Raw genomic sequence first — 22,727 nt, 5'->3', positions numbered from 1 at the left:
TCCACTTGTATGCTCTTCAGATAGTATTGTAAACCACAGTATCAAAAATACAACACATTTTGGTCCCTATTCATTCATGTAAAGAAAATTCTTGCCCTCTATTGCAGGGGCAATACTGAGAAAGGATGCCCAAAGTGCACAGAAAAAAAAAGCATGCATTGTATTGTATTTTCACTCGAAGAGGTGGTGCTTTACTACATACCTGCCTAATTACACTTTTCAAATGGTAGACATCACAGAACACGACAACCCCACTCCAATCTGGCAAAATTCACTACAGCTTGCCTAGTTTTGGCGTTGACATGATAGTGTTTCCATGCAGTCCGGTATAGTAGCTTGAACATGGCAGATCTTGCCTAGCTTCCAAGTCATGGCTGGAGAAACTCGGGAGTGGAGGTGGCTGCCATGTAAATGACTCATGCACACAGATTCACACATACACACACACACCCACACACACCCCCACACACACCCACACACACACACACACACACAATGCAATGGACAAGCCTATCTATCAATGCCTTCGTTGGCTTCCCCCCCCCCCCCCAACTCCTGTCCCTTCCTCTATTATGGCGCACCTGAGATGGGATGTGGTGGCGCCCTGATGGCTTGCGAAGCCTGCCCTCTGCATGAGGGATGTAATGTTCTGGCAAAATTCAGAGGCACCCCCTCACAGATACATTTTCCAGTCCAGGCAATCTAGTTGAAGCCCTAACTATTCGTATACAAGCAATGACAAGTCTATTTTCCATAACGTCTACCTTTTGAGTCCATAAAACATGGTAATAAATATCACACTTTTCGATTCTTTCACAATGTCCAGCTTGACCATAGCGGGTCTAAACCACTTCTGGCAACAAGTGGGGGGGTTTGGGTAGTATCACCTCAAACCAGCAATTGTAAGGACGCCTCCACTCTGGGCTCTCTGTCCCCAGCTGCTATCTCAGCCATGCAGTCCAAGTGTGAATATTCATTAAGTCGGCCGCGATAAGTGTTAGCCTCGCCAGTATTTGTATTGCAGGGCCGCGGGGATCCCATTAAAGCGCTCCGGGTTCCGGTTTATTGCTCGCAAATATGGAATGTGTTTTTCAATGTGTCCCTTATGATATCTACATCATAACTTTGTGCACGTTGCTTCAATTAACCAAGTTTGTGCTGCAGAATGTTGGCTCGTACTCACCAGGAATGTTATCAAAACCAAAGCCCACATTAAGCTCCACACCCATCCCTCGCTGACCCTGACTAATTAGCTTTCTTCATTCTGTAAGCTTTGGATGGCACAGAGATGCTGAGCTGAGCAGCCCTCCACATCCTGGTCCAGGGAACAGTTGGGAGGCCTGCTTCCTGCCTACACCCCTTTCACAGCTCCAACAGCAACAAATCACTAGTTTTAAGCCTTGAATGATCCCGTCGAGCTCCTTCCCTAGTGGTATACGTCGTTACCAAAGAGCTTTAATTCCCGCGTATGTTTTGCCCAATCCTGCTGGTCAAACAGAGACCCCTGACTGGGCAGGAGGAGACTGAGCGCAAGGCAGAAGAACAGATGGTCCAATGCTCTCAATTTCCTTACACGTGCAATTTAAAGTGGATGAAATCAAGACAGCTGCTTGATATAACGGGCGAGTTGGGCTCAGGATTTCCACCAAAGCCCAACAAAAATAAAGTGTTAGACTGATGTATGCCCAATTTCCCTCAGACCCGCTTCTGTAAAAAAAAAAAAATAATAATAATACATTTTTTAAAAAAGCCTGTAATGATTTTTTATTTTTTTTTTTTGGGTGGAATGCGTCTTCTTTTCTATCACCGGAAGAACAGTGCAATAGATGAATGCAATGAACGCACTCACGCAGGAGCTGCTGTGTGCCACAGCTCACGCCCCTGCACTCAAAAAAACTCAAACTGGCACTCGACCAGGCCCAGCCTTGTAAAGGTAGATAAACACAGAGGCACCAGAAGAGATACAGTACATTATTTTCATAGATGTGTCTACAGCGTGTGGGAGGGGTACAACTATTTAAATAACAGTTTTGAGGGTCTTTCAAATGTTGCAAGTTTTCGCTTATGACGTATCCACCGCAATAAACGGGAGATCACCATTATCCCTGAGAAAGGGCACACTGTGTTGTGTTGTGTTGCTATGCCGGCTGCATGTCTAGCACCAGGGTACAATTTCACACCATTGTGTCCCACCCGGGCCGGTAGCGCTGTTTATTCTTGAGGGCATCATGGGAATGCCTTTTCCACTATGAATGAGCGACGTCTGATGATTTAAACATACTTCCTTCGTGCTGGCGATTTATGGCACGGGAAGTGGGTGTTTTTTTTTTTTTTGTTTATCATTTTCCATTCACTGCACCAAAGATGTTAAGAAAGCCTTTGTGTGCCCCCCAAGCTTAAACATATGCTTCACTTACTTAAGATTTATGTGTCGTGACCGCCATATTTAGCAATTGTTTGATTGACAATGCGATGATTTGTTGCTTTTGTATGATTGTTTACGGCCCACCGCTAGGTTGTTATTTCACTTCAAGTCAACATCACTGCAGTGGTGTAAAACGGCATTGCAATCTACAGATAGCTGTTTCAAAAATTTTGATTAGAAGTAAAGTATGACCAGTTCCTAATGCAGTTGTAAACCGCTGACTACCACATGAACAGCCTATTCAATTGAAAATGCTGTGTATTATCTTTGTAAATGGAATTGAATGTCACTATTTTATTTATGTTATTGTTTTTAATTGTAAAATTAGATTAAAAGAAATCAATATCTAAGTAGAAATTTTAATTTATTGTTAATTAAATAGTATTACTGTTTCATGTATTTTAACCATTTCAAATGTGAAATCTCATTAAGATTATTTTGAACGTATTCATGAAGTATTCATTATTATTACTATTTGATAATTTTCTAGAACAGTGGTACAAGTACAAATACTGTATGCAGGCTACCTTTTGCGGTATGTATTTAATTTTTAGGGACAATATATTTGCATTCAATCTTTTAGAATATTTGTTCTAAAATTTCTTGTGCAATACAATACTCCCCCACCCCTATATTTCTACCTCACTTTTGATAAGCACTTGGGCCTACTATGCTACTGCATTTTAATTGTGTGAAGGTACTTGGCGAGTCAAGTATTTGTTTGAGGTGGTACAAGGTGTAAAATGTTTCAGAACCACTGGTGATGGTCAATTTTCACACCTTAAACTTTCACTGCCTCAAGACTTTTTTCCATCACAAATTTTGAGTAACTATTTCATGTATTATTATTATTATGAGTAGTATTTTTTTTAAATTAATTTACTTAATATATTGTAACTTGCAACATGAATTCTATTAAGATATTTTTCATTTATTTGATGCAAATCTATTACCCCACCCCACCACCCACTCCAAAAAAAAAAGTTCTCTCACCCCATTTTCCACACCGCACACTGGCCCGGTTGGCTTCACTCGGCTGATGTTACTCAGCTGGCCACCGCCGCCGCTACCGCTGCTACGGGATACCTGACGCCGCCGCTGATGGATGTACAAGTGTAACGTGACAGCTCCCTCCTTTCATTCGACATCCGCCCGATTTCATCTGGACACACGCCGATAAAAGCGACTGGGTTACACGCGGGCGCTCACACTAGCTGCAAACACGCATCCTTCATGCATACTTTTATATGAGCTTCTTTGTCACGACAGCCATTCTGGGAGTGATCCCGATCACTTTCGTACTCGGCATCAAGTATTAATCGTGACTAAACCTGCCGGTCAAGCTCCATTAGGGAGAATACTTGCTTATTTTCAATGGTGGAAAGTGGAAACACTTTGTTATACTGCATTTACATTCGTCAGTTATCTGTACTTAACTATATATTTTTCTGACAACTTTTTACTTTCCCAGTACTCACTACATTTGAAAAAAGATATCTGTACTTTGTACTCCTTACTTTAAAATAGGCCTGTCGTTTTTTTTTTCAACCTCCGCAAATAACAGAAAGACGTGGGAAAAAAAGAGGGTAAAGTCAACTGCAGTTGAAATATTGATTGGTTGGTCAATTAATGATGACGGCTACAAGAATGATGAGGGGAGCATGCGTTGTCTTGTGCTAGCCTAGAAAACATCCGCTTCTGGCGTTCAAAATGGCTCAGCTTGGACATCGCTGACTTTTTTTACATGGCATTCATCATTCACTCCATGACCTGCGTCATCTTGTCTGATAATCGCAACACACTTTCTCCTACCGACCGCAACACATATTTTGTTTATATCATAAATATACAAAATCTGTTTGAATGTGAGGTGCCTAAACTTGTCAGACTTCCAACATATTGATTGGCATTTCTTTCATTGATAATCGATGCGACGAGCTGAGAGTCACCCCCAGTCTTTCTCTTCTACTAAAATAAGAAATGTATTTTCAAGTTTGTATTTTAATGGGTTGAATCGTTAATTCTACTTTTACCAGAGAGTTTTCTCTCAAACAAGTATCTGTTCTTTTATTTAAGTGCAGAGTGCGCTGGCTACTTCAGCTACCTACCTTTATTTTAATCTCAACGACAAGGAAACAAATCCCTTGCTGCACATCCTAGGGGCGGGGTGTTTTTGTTGCTGAGACCAACCATTGGACCACGGGCCCTCTTGGCGGAGGGGTGGGCGGTTGAGGGGTTTGGGGGGCGCCCACCACCTGCTACGCTTCGCACATTATGTCACACCTTAGGGGCCCCCACATCTCATGCCATCCCGCAATAATTACTCCACCACCCGTTTGGATGCCATCAAACTCAGCACAGCAGGGGGCTGCTCGGTTTCGGGGGAGCCCGGCTGTTGCCATGGCCACCATCACTCAGCAGACTTGAGAAGAGAGACGGCGTTGAGGTCTGTGATTGGCTACGGGAGGATTTTGACCAACGGATACTGTTGTTATGCAAGCGCGTCCTCCAAATAGGCACATTCTTCCATACTGGCTCTTGCAACTTGCTATGTGAGAAAGTTGTCGGTAGAAAAATTGGGGGAAAAGTTGCAATCAATTCAATCCCAAATTGACATTGTCTGTTCCCTCGTATAATATGTGAACATACTGTATTGGGGTACTTGGATCCGATTTGTGACTTCTTTCAAGGGGTGCACTTAAAGAGTATTTTCTTTGGTGAGATGGCAAACACAGACTGTATCTTAGTGAAAATTTGCGTATTTCTGGGATCCCAATCACAAATCACAAATCTGAACAGTTGGACCTCCTTGAAATTAAAAAAAAAAAGGCCCCAACACCAATTTCATCTGTCAACATGAAACTGGGTGGACATGTCTCAAGGTCTCAAAATCTTTTGTACAAAACCTACTAAATCATTCCAATCAGGTTCAGAGGCGCCAACATCCTCCTTTCCTACCTCCCTCACATACCCTGACTCAGCTAACTGGTTAAGACCCCCTCCAGCCAAAAATAGTCACTGTAAAGGCCATCAAAGGAGTGCAAACATTTCAATCTTCAAGCACAAACACGCTGCTCTGGTCAGATACCAGAACCAAACTAATGTGAAACGCAACTCACCAGGCACTTTTATCAACAGGATTGGCAGATACTGTACTGGAGGGGTTTGTGCTGGGTGTGTGTGTGTGGGGGGGGGGGTCACCAATGGGGAGCAGAAGTCTGCCTCGTACGTGATGCTGGCCAGAGGGACCAGACGGCTGATGAATAATCTGAAAGGGCAGTGCGGGGGGGTTGGAAGGGGCTCATTAATGAGCTCCTCTAATCATACAACAACACTTTTATCTACCAGCGAGAAGAAAGCAAAATGGGCGCAAGTTTGCGGATGTGTCTCGGCAAGGCCACATCTGCAAGCCATTCACTTAAAAGCAGTTTGGGAATAAAAAAGATGCTTGCTTGCCCCAAGCAGAATTTAAAAAGATTTGTTTTGACAAGGCCTTCCTTGTTTGCCATCAGATTTAAATCGAGTGCCGAAACGATAGGGGTATGCCCCAAAATCTCGGTTCGGTATACCCTGGTTTTAATATCATAGTTTGGTTGATTACATAATAACAGATTAGAGCTTTAATTTTTAGAAAAGTCAGTAGTTTGTCTTCTTTTTAGGAAACCAATACTAAGCTGCACTGTATTTGTTTACAGAGCAAATGTGTGGCTAGCACTAGGCAGTTTACATTTCCTGTCCCTTATCGAATATGCTCCGTGTGGGAACTACATATCAATAACTTAAACAAAAAACTACAAATATATTACCATTAGTTTGTGTGCATCAAATTTGTGAATGCAAAAAAAAATCTACTTAATTTCTATGAGTTCTTATTATTCAAAAATTCCCAAGATGAACTTCACAGCCCTCTAGAAATAATCTACCCCTTTGCAACACTAATGAGGATAAAACTGTCATATATATGTCATATCATATAATTAAACAGAACAATGACTGCCGATAAATGTACCTAATGAAGCGTCCTGCAAGTGTACATTACCACATATACGACAGCGCCTGAACTTTCGCCCCAGTAGTTAAAAGTGGCCGTGTGAATTATCTGGTTGCGCTAATTGGCTTGGACGTGAACCGAGCGGGGTGATGTGTGGCAGACGTATAGTGATTAACGCGGCCTGGAACGGCCAGCAAGGAGGACATTAGAAAAGAAAACAGTGGCGAGGGCAGCTACCAACAAGGGACTGGCTTATCGGTGTCCTCGTAACTCATGCTCAATTAGCGTGTGCCGACATAGTCACCTCCATGTTTATTGGTGCAGGGGGGGGGGGGGGGGTGCGGCTGAGATCTGAGGTCACGTCAACTTCAGTGTGAGTTACTCAGCCCTGACATGGCAGCTTGTGATTGACAGTTAATGAGCTACAGCCATTGCAGTAAGACAGATAAATCTGGCAAATCACATTTATACAGCAATATAATCACCTAAAAATAACCGTCTCAAATAATCAGTAAATGTCAGTGACTCGTGATTTCTGCGTTTTTGGGTAATGAATGCTTGAAACACCACTTCAGAAATGTTTCACTACCAGCTAGCTGTCTACATAGCCAAGTTTCTTCACACAATTGTTTGCGCAAAATGTGAATTGGAGAGGTTACAAAGTCATCTAGATTAGCTAGCCTTGTGCTAAGCTACACTCACTAGCAGCTGCCTGTTAAGTCAGTCATTTATATAAAGGCAAGACATTAGGTCACAAAATGCGGACAAGAGAGGCCTTAAAAGCTAGCCTTGCGCTATGCTATGTTATGCTAGCTAGTTGCTAGGTCAAAAATTGTACACACATGCTATCTAATGAGATGATTAAAAACAATAACCTTGCTTACTACCAAACGATATGTTTAGTTGTAGTTGTTGGACAATCGATTAAATATGCAGGACGGAAACTCTGGGACGGAGAGAGACGATGCCCAGCTCTGGGAATTAGTAGTTTGTAGCGGTGTGCAACAGTTCCGAAAATCGAGGCTCGCTCCCTAGCCCGCGCCAATAGTGAGTGTTGACTGTATTATAATAACTAGGGCCTGACTAATATGGATATCAATCAGTTGTTGCCGCCCTATGCAGGGACCCGCCGTTAACCCCACGAACTTGCGCTTGACATACACGTTGGCACACGGTCGCCATTCCGATGTCCATTGTGGCCTGTTCTGTCATTATGGCTGCACAAACAATGGCCTGAATGAGCGCTGCCACTCTAAACAAGTCCCCTGTTACAAAAGGCAGTCACATCCACAGCCAGAGCAAATGAGAGCACAGCGCTAGCTGTAAATCATACGACGGCCAGTGAAGTAAAGTTCATTTCCCCACACAGACGCTTTAAATCAGGCCACGGTGGGTGAATGGTGGCGAGTGAAAAAGCTACCCGTGTCGTTTGGGACCCTTGCCATGACCTCACTATGAGGTCCCACTATGGGACACACAGTACTTTTTTAAGATTATTTTAAGAACGGAATTGAATGATTTAATACATATGTCACATGGTTTGAAAACACTTCACAAAAAATTGGGGCGTTCCAACAGATTAATGGCATTTTAATTCATTTCAACAGGGAAAACTGATTTGGTATGTGAGTACATTGAGTTACTAGCTTGGTCCCAGAACAAATTAAACTCATGTAAACTAAGGTATCACTGTGTTTCAAGCGGTAAGTTGGGTTACAGCTGTATCTAATAAAATTACCAATGATGAGCGCCCATCAATTTATGTTCCAGCCAGCCGTTAGTGTAGCTTGACACAAGGCTGCGTTTCAGAACACTATACACTGCCGCAAACTGTTATAAGCAAATACTGTACGGTATGAAAAAGGTTCAAGCTAAATTATATCAAAAGTCAAAATGCAAGACATTTCAATTAGACAAGAAAGACGAGGAACCAAAAACAGAGTTCCTTGAAGAAATTACCATACTGTTAATGTTGTTCAACAGTTTTTTGTAGAAACCATAAATGTATCAGCTGTAAGCTTGGGCAGCTATTTGGCAAAACTGCTCGGGTTCTGTGTCAACAGCCCACAAAGCGTGAGGAAAAAAAAAACACTAGTGTACAGTAAGTATTTTACATCTCAACACATTTGTACAAATGTGTAGGCAGCACGCCCATCCCGGGAGGTAACAACAACACAAACACAGCAATTTATTACTATTATTATGAGTCAGTATTTTGCAAACACTTTGCACGAGCAGGTGCATCCGTAAAAGAACTGCCTGAGCGCCATTAACACCAAACATGGCCAATAAAGAAAAAAATAATCATAAAAAAATTGAATCTAGTAGGCCATGAAGTGAGCAAAATGATCAGTTGATTCTTAGCTGGCAGCAAAGTATACAGCCAGGTGGTAGCAGAACATTTTAAAACTGATATTTAAGACATTCGAACAAGAATAGATGCCAAAGCCAATGAGTGTAGCTCTGTTTGAGAACTTGTAAATGGGGAAAAACTGTTGCCAACAACTGCAAAATTGTTATTGTTAATGTATAATGTTATTGTCTTTGAGTGAGTCATGTTAGACATTTTTCACAAATTGAATTAAATAGCTTTCGTTCAACATTTCATGCTGTGTCACTATTACACAATTTGTTAATTTATTTTAGTAAGTGGTGTCGTAATGTCCCATTTCCAAAGGAGATGGTATTGAATTACCTTGACGAAGCAACAACAACGCAAAATTAGAACACAATGTGTATCTCTTAAGAGACAAACTTGCTAAACACACACACTCAAATATGCTGCTGTGACCAAACGCGACACATATAAATCAAAGTTCACACACACACGCTAACGCATTTAGCCAGTGCATCGCAGCTGAGGGACGAAACGGCATGACGCTATCAACGAATACAGCACACGCACGTCCGTCGAGAGTCGTTCTAATGAAAAGCTAATAAACGCCATGTACAAATCTTCTTGGTTGTACCTGCGGCCTTTCCTGGGAAAACACACATAAGAGATCAAATGACAATATTTAAATCCATCCGTGCATTATCTATATAAAACCTGTTTTATAAATAAATGTGGGAAAGATGTGACAAAATGTCCTTAATTTTAATGTTCTATTAAGAGAATGTACTATATTAGGATATATATTATCAGAGATATCATTTTGTCCATATCACACAGCACTAATGTGTGCACATTTATACAATTATTGGATAAGAATATAATAATCCAGGTGAGGGCTGTGTAGAATACAGAATAATGTTGTCACATAGATTTGAGCCAACTGCTACTGGTTAGCGAGCACGCGCTTGCCAAATAGTGAGCCGCATTGAGCGCTAGTGATAGAAGGCAGCGTTTCTTTTTCGTGCCGCCAATCAACACTTCGCAAGCCGTGGGAACGAGCAAGATGCCTTTCTTTGCGTTTGTCGGAGCACATCGACGATTGTGAAGCAAGCTGTTGTTTTAAGATAAATGTCTGACGTGGAGCTTTTTCATTTCTACCGGCTCGGCGTGTCACTTAAGCTAGCAAAGCTGCCGAGTCGGCGCGTCGTCTAACAAGTGTCACATTTCACCTCCTCAGTCGGGTCAGACACAGGTACCCACCTCTCAATGTCACGGAGGGGAGTTGGGTTTAAAAGCTCCTCGGGGAAGGAGAAGTGAACGTTTAGAACAATTTCCTATGAGGAAGAATATTAACCCTGAAAGGCACGTAATTCCTCAAGTCTGCAGGATCAAACGATGGTTAAAAAATACCTGAACATCTCACAAAGAGTTCCATGTGTGATTCTGCCTTCCTTGTTTTTTTTTTTTTTTTTTTTTTTACAATGCCAAGTACTTCAAGAGGGCTGGGAAAGGTCCATGGAAGTCCACTCCGTCATTATTGTCTGCATGTGCGGCCTCCCCATTGTGCCCATTAGCTCACCCCCCACTAATGGCTTCAACAGAAGGAGGGCCACTTGAAATAAAAGAATAGTGTTTCCGGCTTAGAAAAGAGACATCGGCGAGCTCACTAAATTCACCTTGGAGAAGTGTGGAAAAAAATTACGGGCGCAAGAAGCCGTGACGGGCTCAAACGCCGCCCTTTATGGCGAACCAACTAATCCTTCAACGATAGATTTATAATCCAAACCACAAGTCTTCCACTTCAACGGGAGCCAGCACGTTTTCAAAGATGTCCTGCGGCATTCGCCGCGAGAAGACGAGAACATGAAACTCATCAGACATGACTACCGTAATAGGACGCACAAATAGAGTCGCTGGGACCCCTGCCCAAAACTGAACAGCCATTTTAGTTTGAAGCAGACATTTTTGGTCAAATGCAGGTGGCCGACGGACGCTGCATTGCCTTGCTTTTTCTTTTACTATGCAATCGAATATGGGCGGAGCAATGCGTCAACATTGCCTCTATGGTTAAAACAGGCTTGATGACGGTGACACTTTGAGCCTTATAGCATTTGTTAAGCCCTTTGAGATGAAAGGCAAGATAAATTAATTTGACTTGACTATTTCTATTGCTGCCATTTTCCATGAGGAAAAAGGCATAGAAAATTGCCTTGGCTTCATGTGCTTGTCGTTTAAATTACACACTTTGTCTTTCCAGGCTTGCCTTCAGTTCTCCCGACTCTGTTTTCACTATCGGAGCCCCTGAAGCAGTGTTTACGCGAAAAATAACTGGGGGGGAAACAAAGGATGCAATGACTTGGCATTTTGTCCTCACCGTCAACAAATGTTGGCGTACAACACACACACGCACAAAGATGTAGTGTGTATATATATATATATATATATATATATATATATATATATATATATATATATATGTAGTATACATACAAATGTCAGCTTTCAGTAATCACAAAAGTTTCGTCTCTCGTTTTTAGTTCTCATTGTGCCGTGCATTGTTTGTCCCTGGGGAGAGTGGGAGGTTGGCATGTTGTCAGGCAGATAAGGACAACAACAATGCACACACGAGAACGCGACTGGCGGCTTCTGAGAGCAAAACGATGCGTGCGATATTTTGATAAGGCAACATGTAAACTATTTGGACTGTTCTCGGTAAACACGCCAGCCATCTGTGCCACTGACGAGGACCCGCAGAACGGCCTACAAAGTCAAATACCCACGGCATTTGACAGTTTGCCACTCCATGGCTCGCCCAAGATGCTAACGTAAAGTTCTCTGCCTTCACTTAATGCTCTGGAAGAGGCCTCATTTTAAGTACAAAAAAATCACTGCCGATCAGTTTCATTTAGCAGTGGCAGCTAAAACCGCGATCATGATTAGAATTTGATCCATTGCTCAGCCCCGGCTACTGTGCAACGCAAACTGGTGATGGTCCACGCGCCACATACACACAGTATAGGGCGAGTAGAAGCCTGACTCACTTGCATGACAAAACCGGGCTGATTTTAGCAAGGCAAGAAATAGGGTGAAGAATTGACTATAATTCTTGATCCTCCAGCTATTCTGGGGGAAACACGACACAGGTGATTACGAGACCTGGGAACTGTTTTAACTTATGAACGAAAACAAAGTGTCTCCTTTAAGGCAGACCACTTCATGTGACTGTCAATGCTCCCAAAAACAAGGTATGCTTTATTTCAGCCCTTCTTTCTAAACTCATCACATGAGAATTTTGCACGCTGATAGTTACTCCCTGATTGCTCTTTGGCCTGTGATGCACATGCGTGTGTGTGTGTGTGCGTGCGCTCGTGTGTGCGTTTTTTCCTTCTCTGCTCAAAACCAAAATTGAGACAATCACCAGGCGAGCTGTCATTCTTCCAGCCACTGGAATGTCGGGAAAAACCTCCTTCACATTCACGAGTCAGAACGAAGTAGGGAGTTATGGATTTCTGGAGACACCGAGACTGGGGCATTATCAACGAAGGGTCAACATTAGTGGACAGGACAGAGGGTGATCACGATCGTTGTACTCAGCGGGAACATAAACACAATTTGGGCCGTCTCGTTCAAGTGCGCTCGGCTTTGCTTGACTTAAGTCCAACCACGCGACAAAACATACCGCAGATGGCACGCAGTCCCTCCAGCGATAAGCACCCCATAACAAGATCCCACATGCAGGATGAAGAGATAAGGAGCATGTCCGCGTGGCTAGTTAATCTGCAGAGTGTGGAAAATGTCAGTCAAAAGTGCAATGCGCACCTTTTAACTGTAAATGAAAATACAATTGGTTCCAGATTTGACCCGAGGTATGTTTGCTCATCCACAGTTGTCAGAAACCCCCAAAAGACATTGCTATTAATTGTGAGAACATTAAAGTCATCATGTGTTGATTGTACTTATTAAGCCAAGCAAGAGTTTCATACTGAAAAAGTATTACCACTTCAAAATCGGTCAATTTGTCCTGTAACATCAAAACAAAATTCGGTCAGTCACAAGCAAAATTTCAAGCAAACCAGGTACAACTGACACTTGATGCTTGCAGTTCAAAAACGTCAAAGCTAAGATTTGTGTCCAGGAGTCAATGGAGCGAAAAAAAAATAAGCCCCGGCACTAGTTTCACTGATCGGCTTAAAACTGACTGGACGTGTCACTCACACCAGGACGCATGAAAATGTCTCAAAAGTCCATGGTGGAAAACATACAGGAAGTCGTCTGTTTTGATTTGAAGCAGCCATTTCAGATGAATTCCAGGGCTCATACTTTGCTGAACCCCGACTAGGGAATTCCCTCAAATAAGCAGCAAGAGAAAGCAGGTACGCTCGAGCAGTGATTCCCAAACACGCTGCCATATAGGTAAACGGAATCGAAAACTGATTCCCCGTCTAGAAATCATTTGTTAGCATGCCTGACAATTCCGCTTAGTTATTCCCCTTGGAAGAAAAAAAAAAAAAAAAATATATATATATATATATATATATATATATATATATTTAGATATATCCAACACACACAGACGTAAAGGTATTGTGCAAGCATGAGTATCCTGTATAAAAACATTCCGTCTGACCCTCCAAGCTTTTTACATAAAACTGCAAAAGAACATTAAAAATAGAAAGAGCCAAACATTACTCGATCCCAATAATGCTCGGCATGTCGGGCGTCTTTGTAGATGTAGCTCGCCCGGCTACCATGAACAGAACAATGGCTGGATGGGCAATTTGTGTATGAGACAATCTTTCTTTTATTGGAGAATTTAGGGTGAGCATTTGGCATTTTTTTATGGCCATGATAAACTTAAGTAAATATGTTCCATCCACCCATCTAGTTCCTCTATCAGTTGTTCTTATTGTGGTGGAGCTTATCCCATGAATATATAGCTACGTTTGTGACACAAACGTTTGGTGGTGCGTTGTGAGATTTTCCTCAGGTCAAAATATCGCAAGGCAGCGTTTGCCTCGGAAAACGCTGCCTTAGTGTCACGGAAACACACCCGGCACTTCTCTTTTAGACAGCGCCCGTGGGCAGTGCATTAGTGTCTTGGTACGTTTCAAAGAGTCACATTATCAGCAATAGGAAAAATTGATTGGAAAACACTCCAGTGTGACTCCATTTCTGAGTGGCGTGGGGCGAATTGGACCTAATTGATCGACAAACCTCGCCCAGATGGCTGCTGTTGTGTGTTTGTGTGTGAGGCCATGTGTTCCACTGTATGATGGAGGGGCTGCCTGACTCCCACCGAATCAAACCCTGGCCAATGTCACACTTGTGCCTCAGGGAGAAAATAACCCTGGGAACCGAAGCCCCCACCCCCACCCGATGAGGAGAAAAAAAAAAAGATTACTTGTTACATACAGGACAGACCCCTCTGAAACAGCTTGATTTATAATCCGTAGGGTCCGATTAAAGGCACACGATCTCAAGATGAAACGTGACCCAGAGCCAACGAGAAAGGCAATTATCATCATCATCATCATCATCATCGCAACAGTGCTTTAAAGTATCCCTTTTTTAAAGCTGTTTTAGGATCTCAAGAGTTCATTTCAAGAGCCCACTAAGGGCACATGCCATTTAGCAATCAAATGGCATCAAACCGTAGCCCCCATGACGGAAGGAAATTGCACCAAAATTACCCTCAAGTCTATTAAGGTCATTATTTTGTTTCTTCGCCGTCACAAGGTGGTGGGGGTTCGCCGTAAACACCTGCTAGTAAAAACAGAGAACAAGGGAGACCTCCACCGTGTAATAATGACAGAATGGCATCAGCGAAAGGAATGTGCGGAGATGAGATAAAAGCCTGGTGAGTTGGCACGGCTGGGCCAGAATATTAGGAACACCTGCACCATCCAATGGCACCCCATAATAGAAAAAAAAATGTCCTTTTTGAGATTCTATTATAAGTGTGTTGCTAAAGAACCATTAAAAGTATACTTTTTTTTAAACGTTGAGTTTGGAACAAGTATGCCCTTTGATTGACAGAATTGTCTTTCAAGACAAGAACTGATCATTATCGAAGTTCAAAGGTGTAGATCTATAAATGTATTCTCAGTTTGCCATCAAGATCCCTTTACCGTGTTTTTTGCTGAATAGTTTCAGGCTTCACACAACAGAAAATATTTGCATCAGTTACACGGCTGCTTTACACTTTCTTTTCACAAAAAGCTTTACTTTTTGATCGGAAACGAGTGTTTTTGGTGAAACCAACCCGTTATACTGCTGATTAGAAAAGAACGGAAACACACTGTAATGGTGCATTTCCATTCATTTCAATAATAATGATTTGTTGGTTGTGTACGCTTTATAACAGTCCCTTCATTGTTCCTGGAAAGAACGGCAACATAAACCGTGCAATTAGATGGGTGCAGGTGTACCTAATAAGGAGGCCTTTGAGAGTATGTTGTTCCCATACGCTGAAAGTGCAAACAAATCAGATGAGGAGGAGGAGGAGGTCAGCAAGGGTCAACAAAGTGGTGCACTTGGTATTGTTGTCAGTGTAACCATGACGACAAAGCTAGCCACGATGAACAGGTGACTTTTAACCGGTCTTTCCGGCTTAACACTTGTACCTCAGCGAGACAACAGGTGTGATGCTTGTTTCACCCCCCAAAATGTCTCTCATTGACTTAATGACAGGACTTCACAAAGGCATGCATGATGGCAAACAACCATTAACACCGCATCGTTAAAGGGAGCAAGCCATTTTCAACGCTTTACATTGGTCGATATTTTGTACAAATAACAGACCCACGTGAGGGCTGACCAACAGCAAATATTTATGAAAAAAATTCAAATGGGCCATCCGACAACAGTGAAATACTTTGTTTGTTAACATGTGTTGCTACACTGTTTGTGTTCAAATGTCCATTCCTTAAAGCGCTAACGCCACTACTGTATATTGAAGCTATTTAGATATTAGCATTAAGCTTGCAATCATAAAATCAAAGTTGTATGGTTGATTTAAATACAAAGAGTGATTATTGGCTCATGTTGATACCCACAGTTCTATTAGAAAGACACAAAATGTGTTCCAAATACATGGAATAACATCCACAAATACAACAGTTCTGGTGCGCGATTAAATCCTCAGTCACCTTTAAAGGGTTTGAGCGCTTGAATCTATTGCATTTATTATTTTCCCAATCTGCACAACAGCAATAGCCGGAGGTTGAGGTTAGCCCGTGTCACGCGCCAAAGTAATTGAGGCATATTGTATTAAGGTGTGTTATTACTGCCACTCATAAATGCACTCAGGCCAGCCGCCCGATGGGCCCATTTGTCAACTTGGTGGTGCTCTTATGGAATAACAGTCGGTATAATTTAGCAGGGCGGGACTGACAGAGAACTGTTATTGCCAAAACGTGGCATTATGCAGCTTTTTAAAATATATTCTGAAGCGGATAAAGGGGGAGTTTGTCCTTGTCCCGACAAGGACGGCATATAAAAAAAAACTTTTTTCACGCAAATGATGATTACTGTTGACTTTCTCATCTGCTCCTCTTTTTTTTTTCCACCCCCGCATGACCTTGGTGGGAACACCACCACGACGGAACAGCTTTGGAAATGCCACAAAGAGTGTGGACGTATGTGCTAAAGAAGCGGCTCTCCATCTTTTTTACACCGCATACAGTAATATTTTGATAGGCTGATAGACAAAAACGAATTATAAATAAGTACAGGTGCAAACATTAGGTATCGGTGGCCGGTATTGTTAGCCTCGACGAATACCCGATACCTTAAAATAACGTTGTATCAGCCAAATACCGATACCTGGTATTGGTACTCACCCAACCCTAACATAAATAAATCATTCTCTGCAGCTATATTCGAAATGACCAGTATATATGACATGTAGTTTCATATGAAGTCTACCTAGTCAAACAAGCAGGCCTTTGCGTTAATCATGAAACAATCCCAAATAATTGATTAACAATAATCGTGGGGAAAACAAAAGGTTTTGCAATTAACTTTACTTGATACATTTTTTTCCAATTATTTGATTAATCGATGGAATAGTGACAGACCTATCTGGGAGCAAAAATGAATCGCCAACTAATCGATTATCAAATAAAGAAAAAAATATTTTTATCAATTATTAAGACCTTGCTTAACTTTAAATTGCCCAAGTCATTAGAATTTCAGCCTCTCACCAGTAAAAAAAATAGACTGATTATATTTGTGTTGACGCAAAATATAATATTTGCAAACATCTGCTTTTATTTTGGAAAACAATGATCATGTCAATTTGAAATAATGCTTTGGAACGAATTAATGGATTTTTTTTTTTTTTTTTTTAATCCGGCTCATTGATTAATAGAAAGATAAAAACAAATTAAATGATTATCAAGATACCACAGTATCACACATGCAACTGATTTTCCAAATAAAATTCTTTAATCCTTGCTGAAGGAGACCGTGTTTGCGCCGGCACGCTTGCCTCCTTGATGATGTGTTAAATGTACTCTATTCCCAAAAGAAGAGCCTAATCGCATCATGTTGATCAATAAAGGATGACATCATTAGGCAATGGAAAACACACGTGCTAATAATTGCGCCTGCGGAGTGGATGATGGGGGGTGGGGATGTCTGCTTCTCGTGGCACTCATCCACCATCGTAGCGTGTCCTTAAGGACTCGGCAGCTGCTGGATCACAGAATACAGTGGGCCTCCTTTGAAGGGATCAAGGAAAAAAGCCCACCTCCCCCCCGCTGGTGAACAAACAAGTTCAAAACCCATCGCAAGTTGGAAGGCTGGAAAAAAAAAAAAAAAAAACAGGCCCAGGCCGGTTTGTTTGTGAGAACTCATTTGAAAGTCCGAGGTGACTTCAATGGATGACGACGAAAGGCAGGCGACCTTTTACACACAGGCGGTGTGATGCGACCTTCTGCCATTGTCCTAGTTTACACAGAACTGAAACCACCGTGTGTAATTATAAGGAGAACGTTTACTATATACAATTAGATGGGTTCGGAAATGTCTAAATGACAGTGGACCTGACTGAAATCGAATCACACCAAAGCAATATTTTACTTAGGTAGACACATTTCATAGAGAATAAATACAGCTTTACATCCAAAACAGTATGAATTCAAAATTACTGATTAATACAGTAGTATGGAAGCTATGATGCAATTTAGCCCCAAAAAAACAAAAACTGAAATATAAATTAAAAAAAACTATGACATGCAAAAACGTTCACTGTATATTGTTTGGTTGAATGTTTTGGTGTTCAAATATACAATGTTTAATTCCCTTTTGTTTTTTCCGTCAGTTTTGCAGTAAACTTCAACTGCAAGTGACAAACAGCTTGAAGCAAGCACACTTGACCCTAATTCAGAGAACTGTGAGTAAGTATTGTTTTTGTTTCCTCAAAGTGATAGCCCACGACTCATTTTTTGACAGTGGGAGAGCGTCTCTATATCGCGGATTTTCATCTATTGCTGGTCTGGAACATCCCTCGTGATGAATGCGGATTCACCGCATTATGATTGTTTCCTTATGAGGGGGAAATCATTGCAAAATAACGAACAGTGTGGCGGAATGTTGTTCAACTTTAGAGGTTTCCCACTGCAGCGTGCTAACAAGACAGACAGCGGACGGGGAAGTATGGAAAGAAGACAGAAGGAAGCTTCCTGTTTACCAGGTGATGACAGATGGAAGTTGAATCTGCGCGGTTGGAGGAAGGAAGTGACGAGCATGGTCAGAGGCGGTCATTAAAAAACGCCATCAAAGTTCCCGTGATGCCACATTCTTGAAACGAACTTGATTAGGTGTCAAAATCGCGGCGAGGGGGGTGAGAAGCCGGGAAGGGGAACGAGAGTCAGCGAGGGCCGAACAGCTGAGGAAGAGGCGGAGATTCGTCCCACCAATGGCGGCGGCGTGTGACGCAAGACAGGAAACCACCTGATGTGCGAGGGGTCAGATAAAACGCAACACGGCTGACGCTCGCACGGGGCAGGTGCTTCCTTCGCACCACGCGCACTCACGCACGCACGCACACTATATTAGGCTCAGCTGTGTCAGAGGCTTTCCCAGACATCCAGCCCACGCAAGCACGCGCATCCTCAGACGACGGGGTGGGATGGGTTTTTGGGGAGGTGGTAGCGGGCTGTCGGACAGGGCCAAGGAGGACGGCGGACCATGCACGCACGCACGCGCGCACGCACGCCTGCGCGACAGGGCAGGAAACTCTCGAGAGCGTTTGGTCGCCTCCTCCTTCGTGCTCCCAGTTTACATATTGGACAGAAACACACCCAACAAAAGCTTTTAAGATTTAAAAGGAAAGCACTAAAATAGGAATGCCCCCCACTTTTACGTACGAGAGGGATTTGGAGGGCTCATCCTTCCTATCTTGTTTCCTCTTTGGTGCAGGAAACCTTACTTTGGTTGTGTGACTTATCCATATGTACAGTGCATCTGGAAAGTATTCACAATGCGTCACTTTTTCCACATCCCGATACTTGGGTCGCGGTCCGATACGTATTGCGACACTTAAATATGATTAAAACATATATCAAAAAAAAAAAAACTGAGACCTGTGTTTCCAAAGTTTTAACTTAAGTGCCATTTGACATTTACTCAAGTGTCACGATTGAAAAGTGCATAAACTGTTCCGGTAACTGTTCTTAATACAATAAAGTGCAATAAATCAAACTCAACTTTAAGGACCTCAAATGTTAAAACGTATGTTATAGAACATACATAACATAACAAAAGGTATCAAAAGTATCAATACTTCATCAACGTATCGATACTTGATATCGGCATAAGAAGTATCACGATACATCTCGCAATGATAATTTTTTCCCAGCCCTAATACATCACTGTGGCACACACACACATATATATATATATATACACGTACCTACATACATATATGTATACACATACATATATACATATACATATACATATATATACATTAGGGCTGATAATTATTTTAATAGTCAAATAATCTGTTGCTAATTTCGTTGGAAAAAAACAATCTGCGGCTTTGAAGGTTCCAATGAGCACAGCGGCCTCCCATGTGAAATCCCAATGGTCACTCTGTCAGAACAGACAATACATTTTAAGCGGAGGCTCCGTTCAACACACATCTACATTTGGAACTTTTTAGTGAAGAGGGACTCTAATCAATGACAAACGCTCAAATACAAAATGTTCCACTTGACAAGGATACATTTGTTTGTGTTGTTGTCGAAAAATGGAGGCCCGAGGCGTGAATGCAGCTGTTAGCTGCTCACGGGTCAAATGATACTGAGATGGGATTTTAGCAAATAAAATAAATTATTACGGCCACACACCAACTCTATAACAATACAATCAGTTTCATCAAGATTCATTGAAGTTTTCCTAAAGGAGCAATTACAGTTTTCAAGAGGGAACATGGGTGGAACGAGAATGTACGACTGTTTTTGTAATAAAGTTTTGTAAGCACAGTGAGCCAAGCATCACATTAGATGTATTCTTAGCGCCAAAATGCGGAACAGGAGGCATAAATGTGTTTTAAAACGTGCTGAAAGCGGTTAGGAAGGATAAAATGGCTTTTAAAAAAACCAAGTAACAATTGAGTCGATTTCACATGGTTAGCAGTGTGAGAAAAGCGCATCAATTGGCCAGCATGTGACCTTTTTCCCTGCTTATTTTTGTGTGTTTATTTGTGATGGGCCGCAAAAATCCAAACCGGCTTTATCAAAATTTTTGGCATCTCCCGCCGCTCTCGCACTAGCTCAAAAGTACGCCGGCGCACCTCGTACCCAACAAACACTCTGGGATTGTTTTGAGCTGTCTGGTGGAGGAAGGAAAGCGGTGTGAGAAAGTGGCTGTTTTTTTGAGGCGGACAGGAATTGCCCTCACGGTGCACGGTTCCTCTCCTCGCAGCGGGAACAATGCCGTGGCGTCACACCCCAGCGCTGACCCTCGCCGTTTCACATGGAAAAATGTTCCCAGAATTCCGCTCCCAGGCTTTGGCGGGGAGGGAGCGATATACGAAAAGAGAGAGAGTGAAGGTAAGAGGTGCCTCCGGGCCCATTTGTTGCTGTGGCAACCCGCCATAATGCTGATTAATTGGGCGGCGGCAGGGGCGTGGCCAGCAGTCGGCTCATTGTTGCTCCTGTCCTAATGCGAACTGGGCTAAAAATTGACAATGTGAAACATCGGAAACAAAGGATGGAAATTAACGTGACTGTTACAGTGATAGCAAAGCTACAAATAAATACAATACTGAGCAGCAACGCAGACAAACAGAGCAGACGCCAATAACCACAGGCACATATTCGCTCTGCTCTGTGAGAAGAACCGCAGAGACTTTACTGTAAGAATGGTAGCATAATGTTAAAAAAAAAATTTTAAAAATGAAGTCATAATTCTAAGGAAGGGAGGGTAAAGTTATGTAAATAAGTCATAATATTTGACATTTAAATTCAATGGTGTATCTGGACCCGAGCTGCCAAATCATGGCCGGAGAAACTTTGTGCGGTGGTGATTAAATTAGCTGAGTTGTGACAGTATAATTTGGTAAAATACTTAATTAACATTCAGAAAAAAAGGCAGATGAAAAATTATTGGGACACCAACCATTTGTCAAGTCAATTTACCACAAAAATGTCCACTTATAGAAATGATCATTGTAGATCTTATCAAATTATATTTACAATAATGATGAAACTCTTCTGTCTTTTCACATTCCAAAACAACTGTACAATTGTTTTGGAAAAAAAGAAGCATGGCAATACATTCCAAACATCCGATACTCTCTGGAAGCATTAAAACAGTCCCGTCTCCAGCCTCATCCAACTGCAAGAGTGCATTAGGTCATATAATTCCTTTACAACAAAACCAAGCTATTATACTGTTTTAATAGCCTCCTCCTGAGGTAACATTATACCCCCACTTGGTGCACAATAACCTTTTTATATGTCCTCATGAACTTGGAACATTTGCACAAACTTGACAAACAATCTTGGGGAAGGAGGACAAAGTGAACTCAGTGCTTCCCCTCACAGAACTGTGCGAGAATACACCATTTTTATGCAGTCATAACTATGCGATTGCACAATTGAGAGACAGCTGTAACACTGTTTCAAATTTTCTCAATTTATATTCGGAAATTTTACAATCGCATTTGACTTTTATGGATTCGAAACAGTAGAGTGACCCATCTAAAAATATCTTTGTCTTTTACTATCATAAGAAGAGAGTCGTCATTTTATGAAAAAGTGGGAATAATGCGAGAACAACATTCAAAATTTGTAACAATGCAGGTTGGAAAAATGATTTTACAGAAACAAAAGATGTAATATTACAAGGATATAGTTTCAACATCAGAAAGCTGCAAAAACGGAATTTTACGCATCATCTCGGAAGTGGCTTAACTGGCTTCGACTTGGCGCAGGTGACAAAACGATCGTGCCACACTCATCGTCAACGGTGACTAGATGCCTTGGCGCTTGCGTTAAATATATCTCACCTTGGTCCTCGCAACGTAAACAAGCTTGTGATCCCAGCGATGATCCCGGGGCCAGGATGAGGCCGATACACAGGAAGTGGCTCAGCAGCAAGCTGCATCCCATAATAATCCGGACGAGAAATGCCGACAATCAATCTGGAACGGCGCGAGGTGACAGATAACGCCGACGAGGCACAATCTCCAACCCGAAACCACACAAACAAAAGTGGCGAGCACGGAGAGCTTGTTTACTAGACAGACACGCAAACAACACGGCCGTTTGTGTATACACAAATGTAAACGCACAACGTGTGACAAACATTGTTGCTCTTTTACGTCTCGGGACCACCTAAAATCCAAATCACACTTGTCAACAAACAGCTGGACTTCTCGGCAAACAACACAAGCGGGCCGGTGATTCCGCCGTCATCCTGTTCCGCCCCTTCGCATGACCGCAACTTGAGAGAAAGCATCT

The 22,727-nt window shown here is 42.1% G+C and overlaps 1 protein-coding gene across 1 annotated transcript in view; it reads right to left on the bottom strand.

The window, feature by feature from the left end:
• LOC147128181 (uncharacterized) overlaps nt 1-22,727 on the bottom strand; it is a 192,689-nt gene that overhangs the window by 136,286 nt on the left and 33,676 nt on the right. The window contains exon 4 of the mRNA XM_086019310.1: nt 3,419-3,587. Coding sequence (XP_085875436.1) covers nt 3,419-3,423 — 5 coding nt within the window. The 5' untranslated portion in view covers nt 3,424-3,587. The remainder of the gene's footprint in view (nt 1-3,418; nt 3,588-22,727) is intronic.

This window comes from Filicampus tigris, chromosome 20, assembly GCF_054856515.1.
Source record: "Filicampus tigris isolate MCC_2025a chromosome 20, RoL_Ftig_1.0, whole genome shotgun sequence".
In the NCBI taxonomy this organism is placed as follows: Eukaryota; Metazoa; Chordata; class Actinopteri; order Syngnathiformes; family Syngnathidae; genus Filicampus; species Filicampus tigris.
This window is presented reverse-complemented; position numbering and strand designations above follow the sequence as displayed.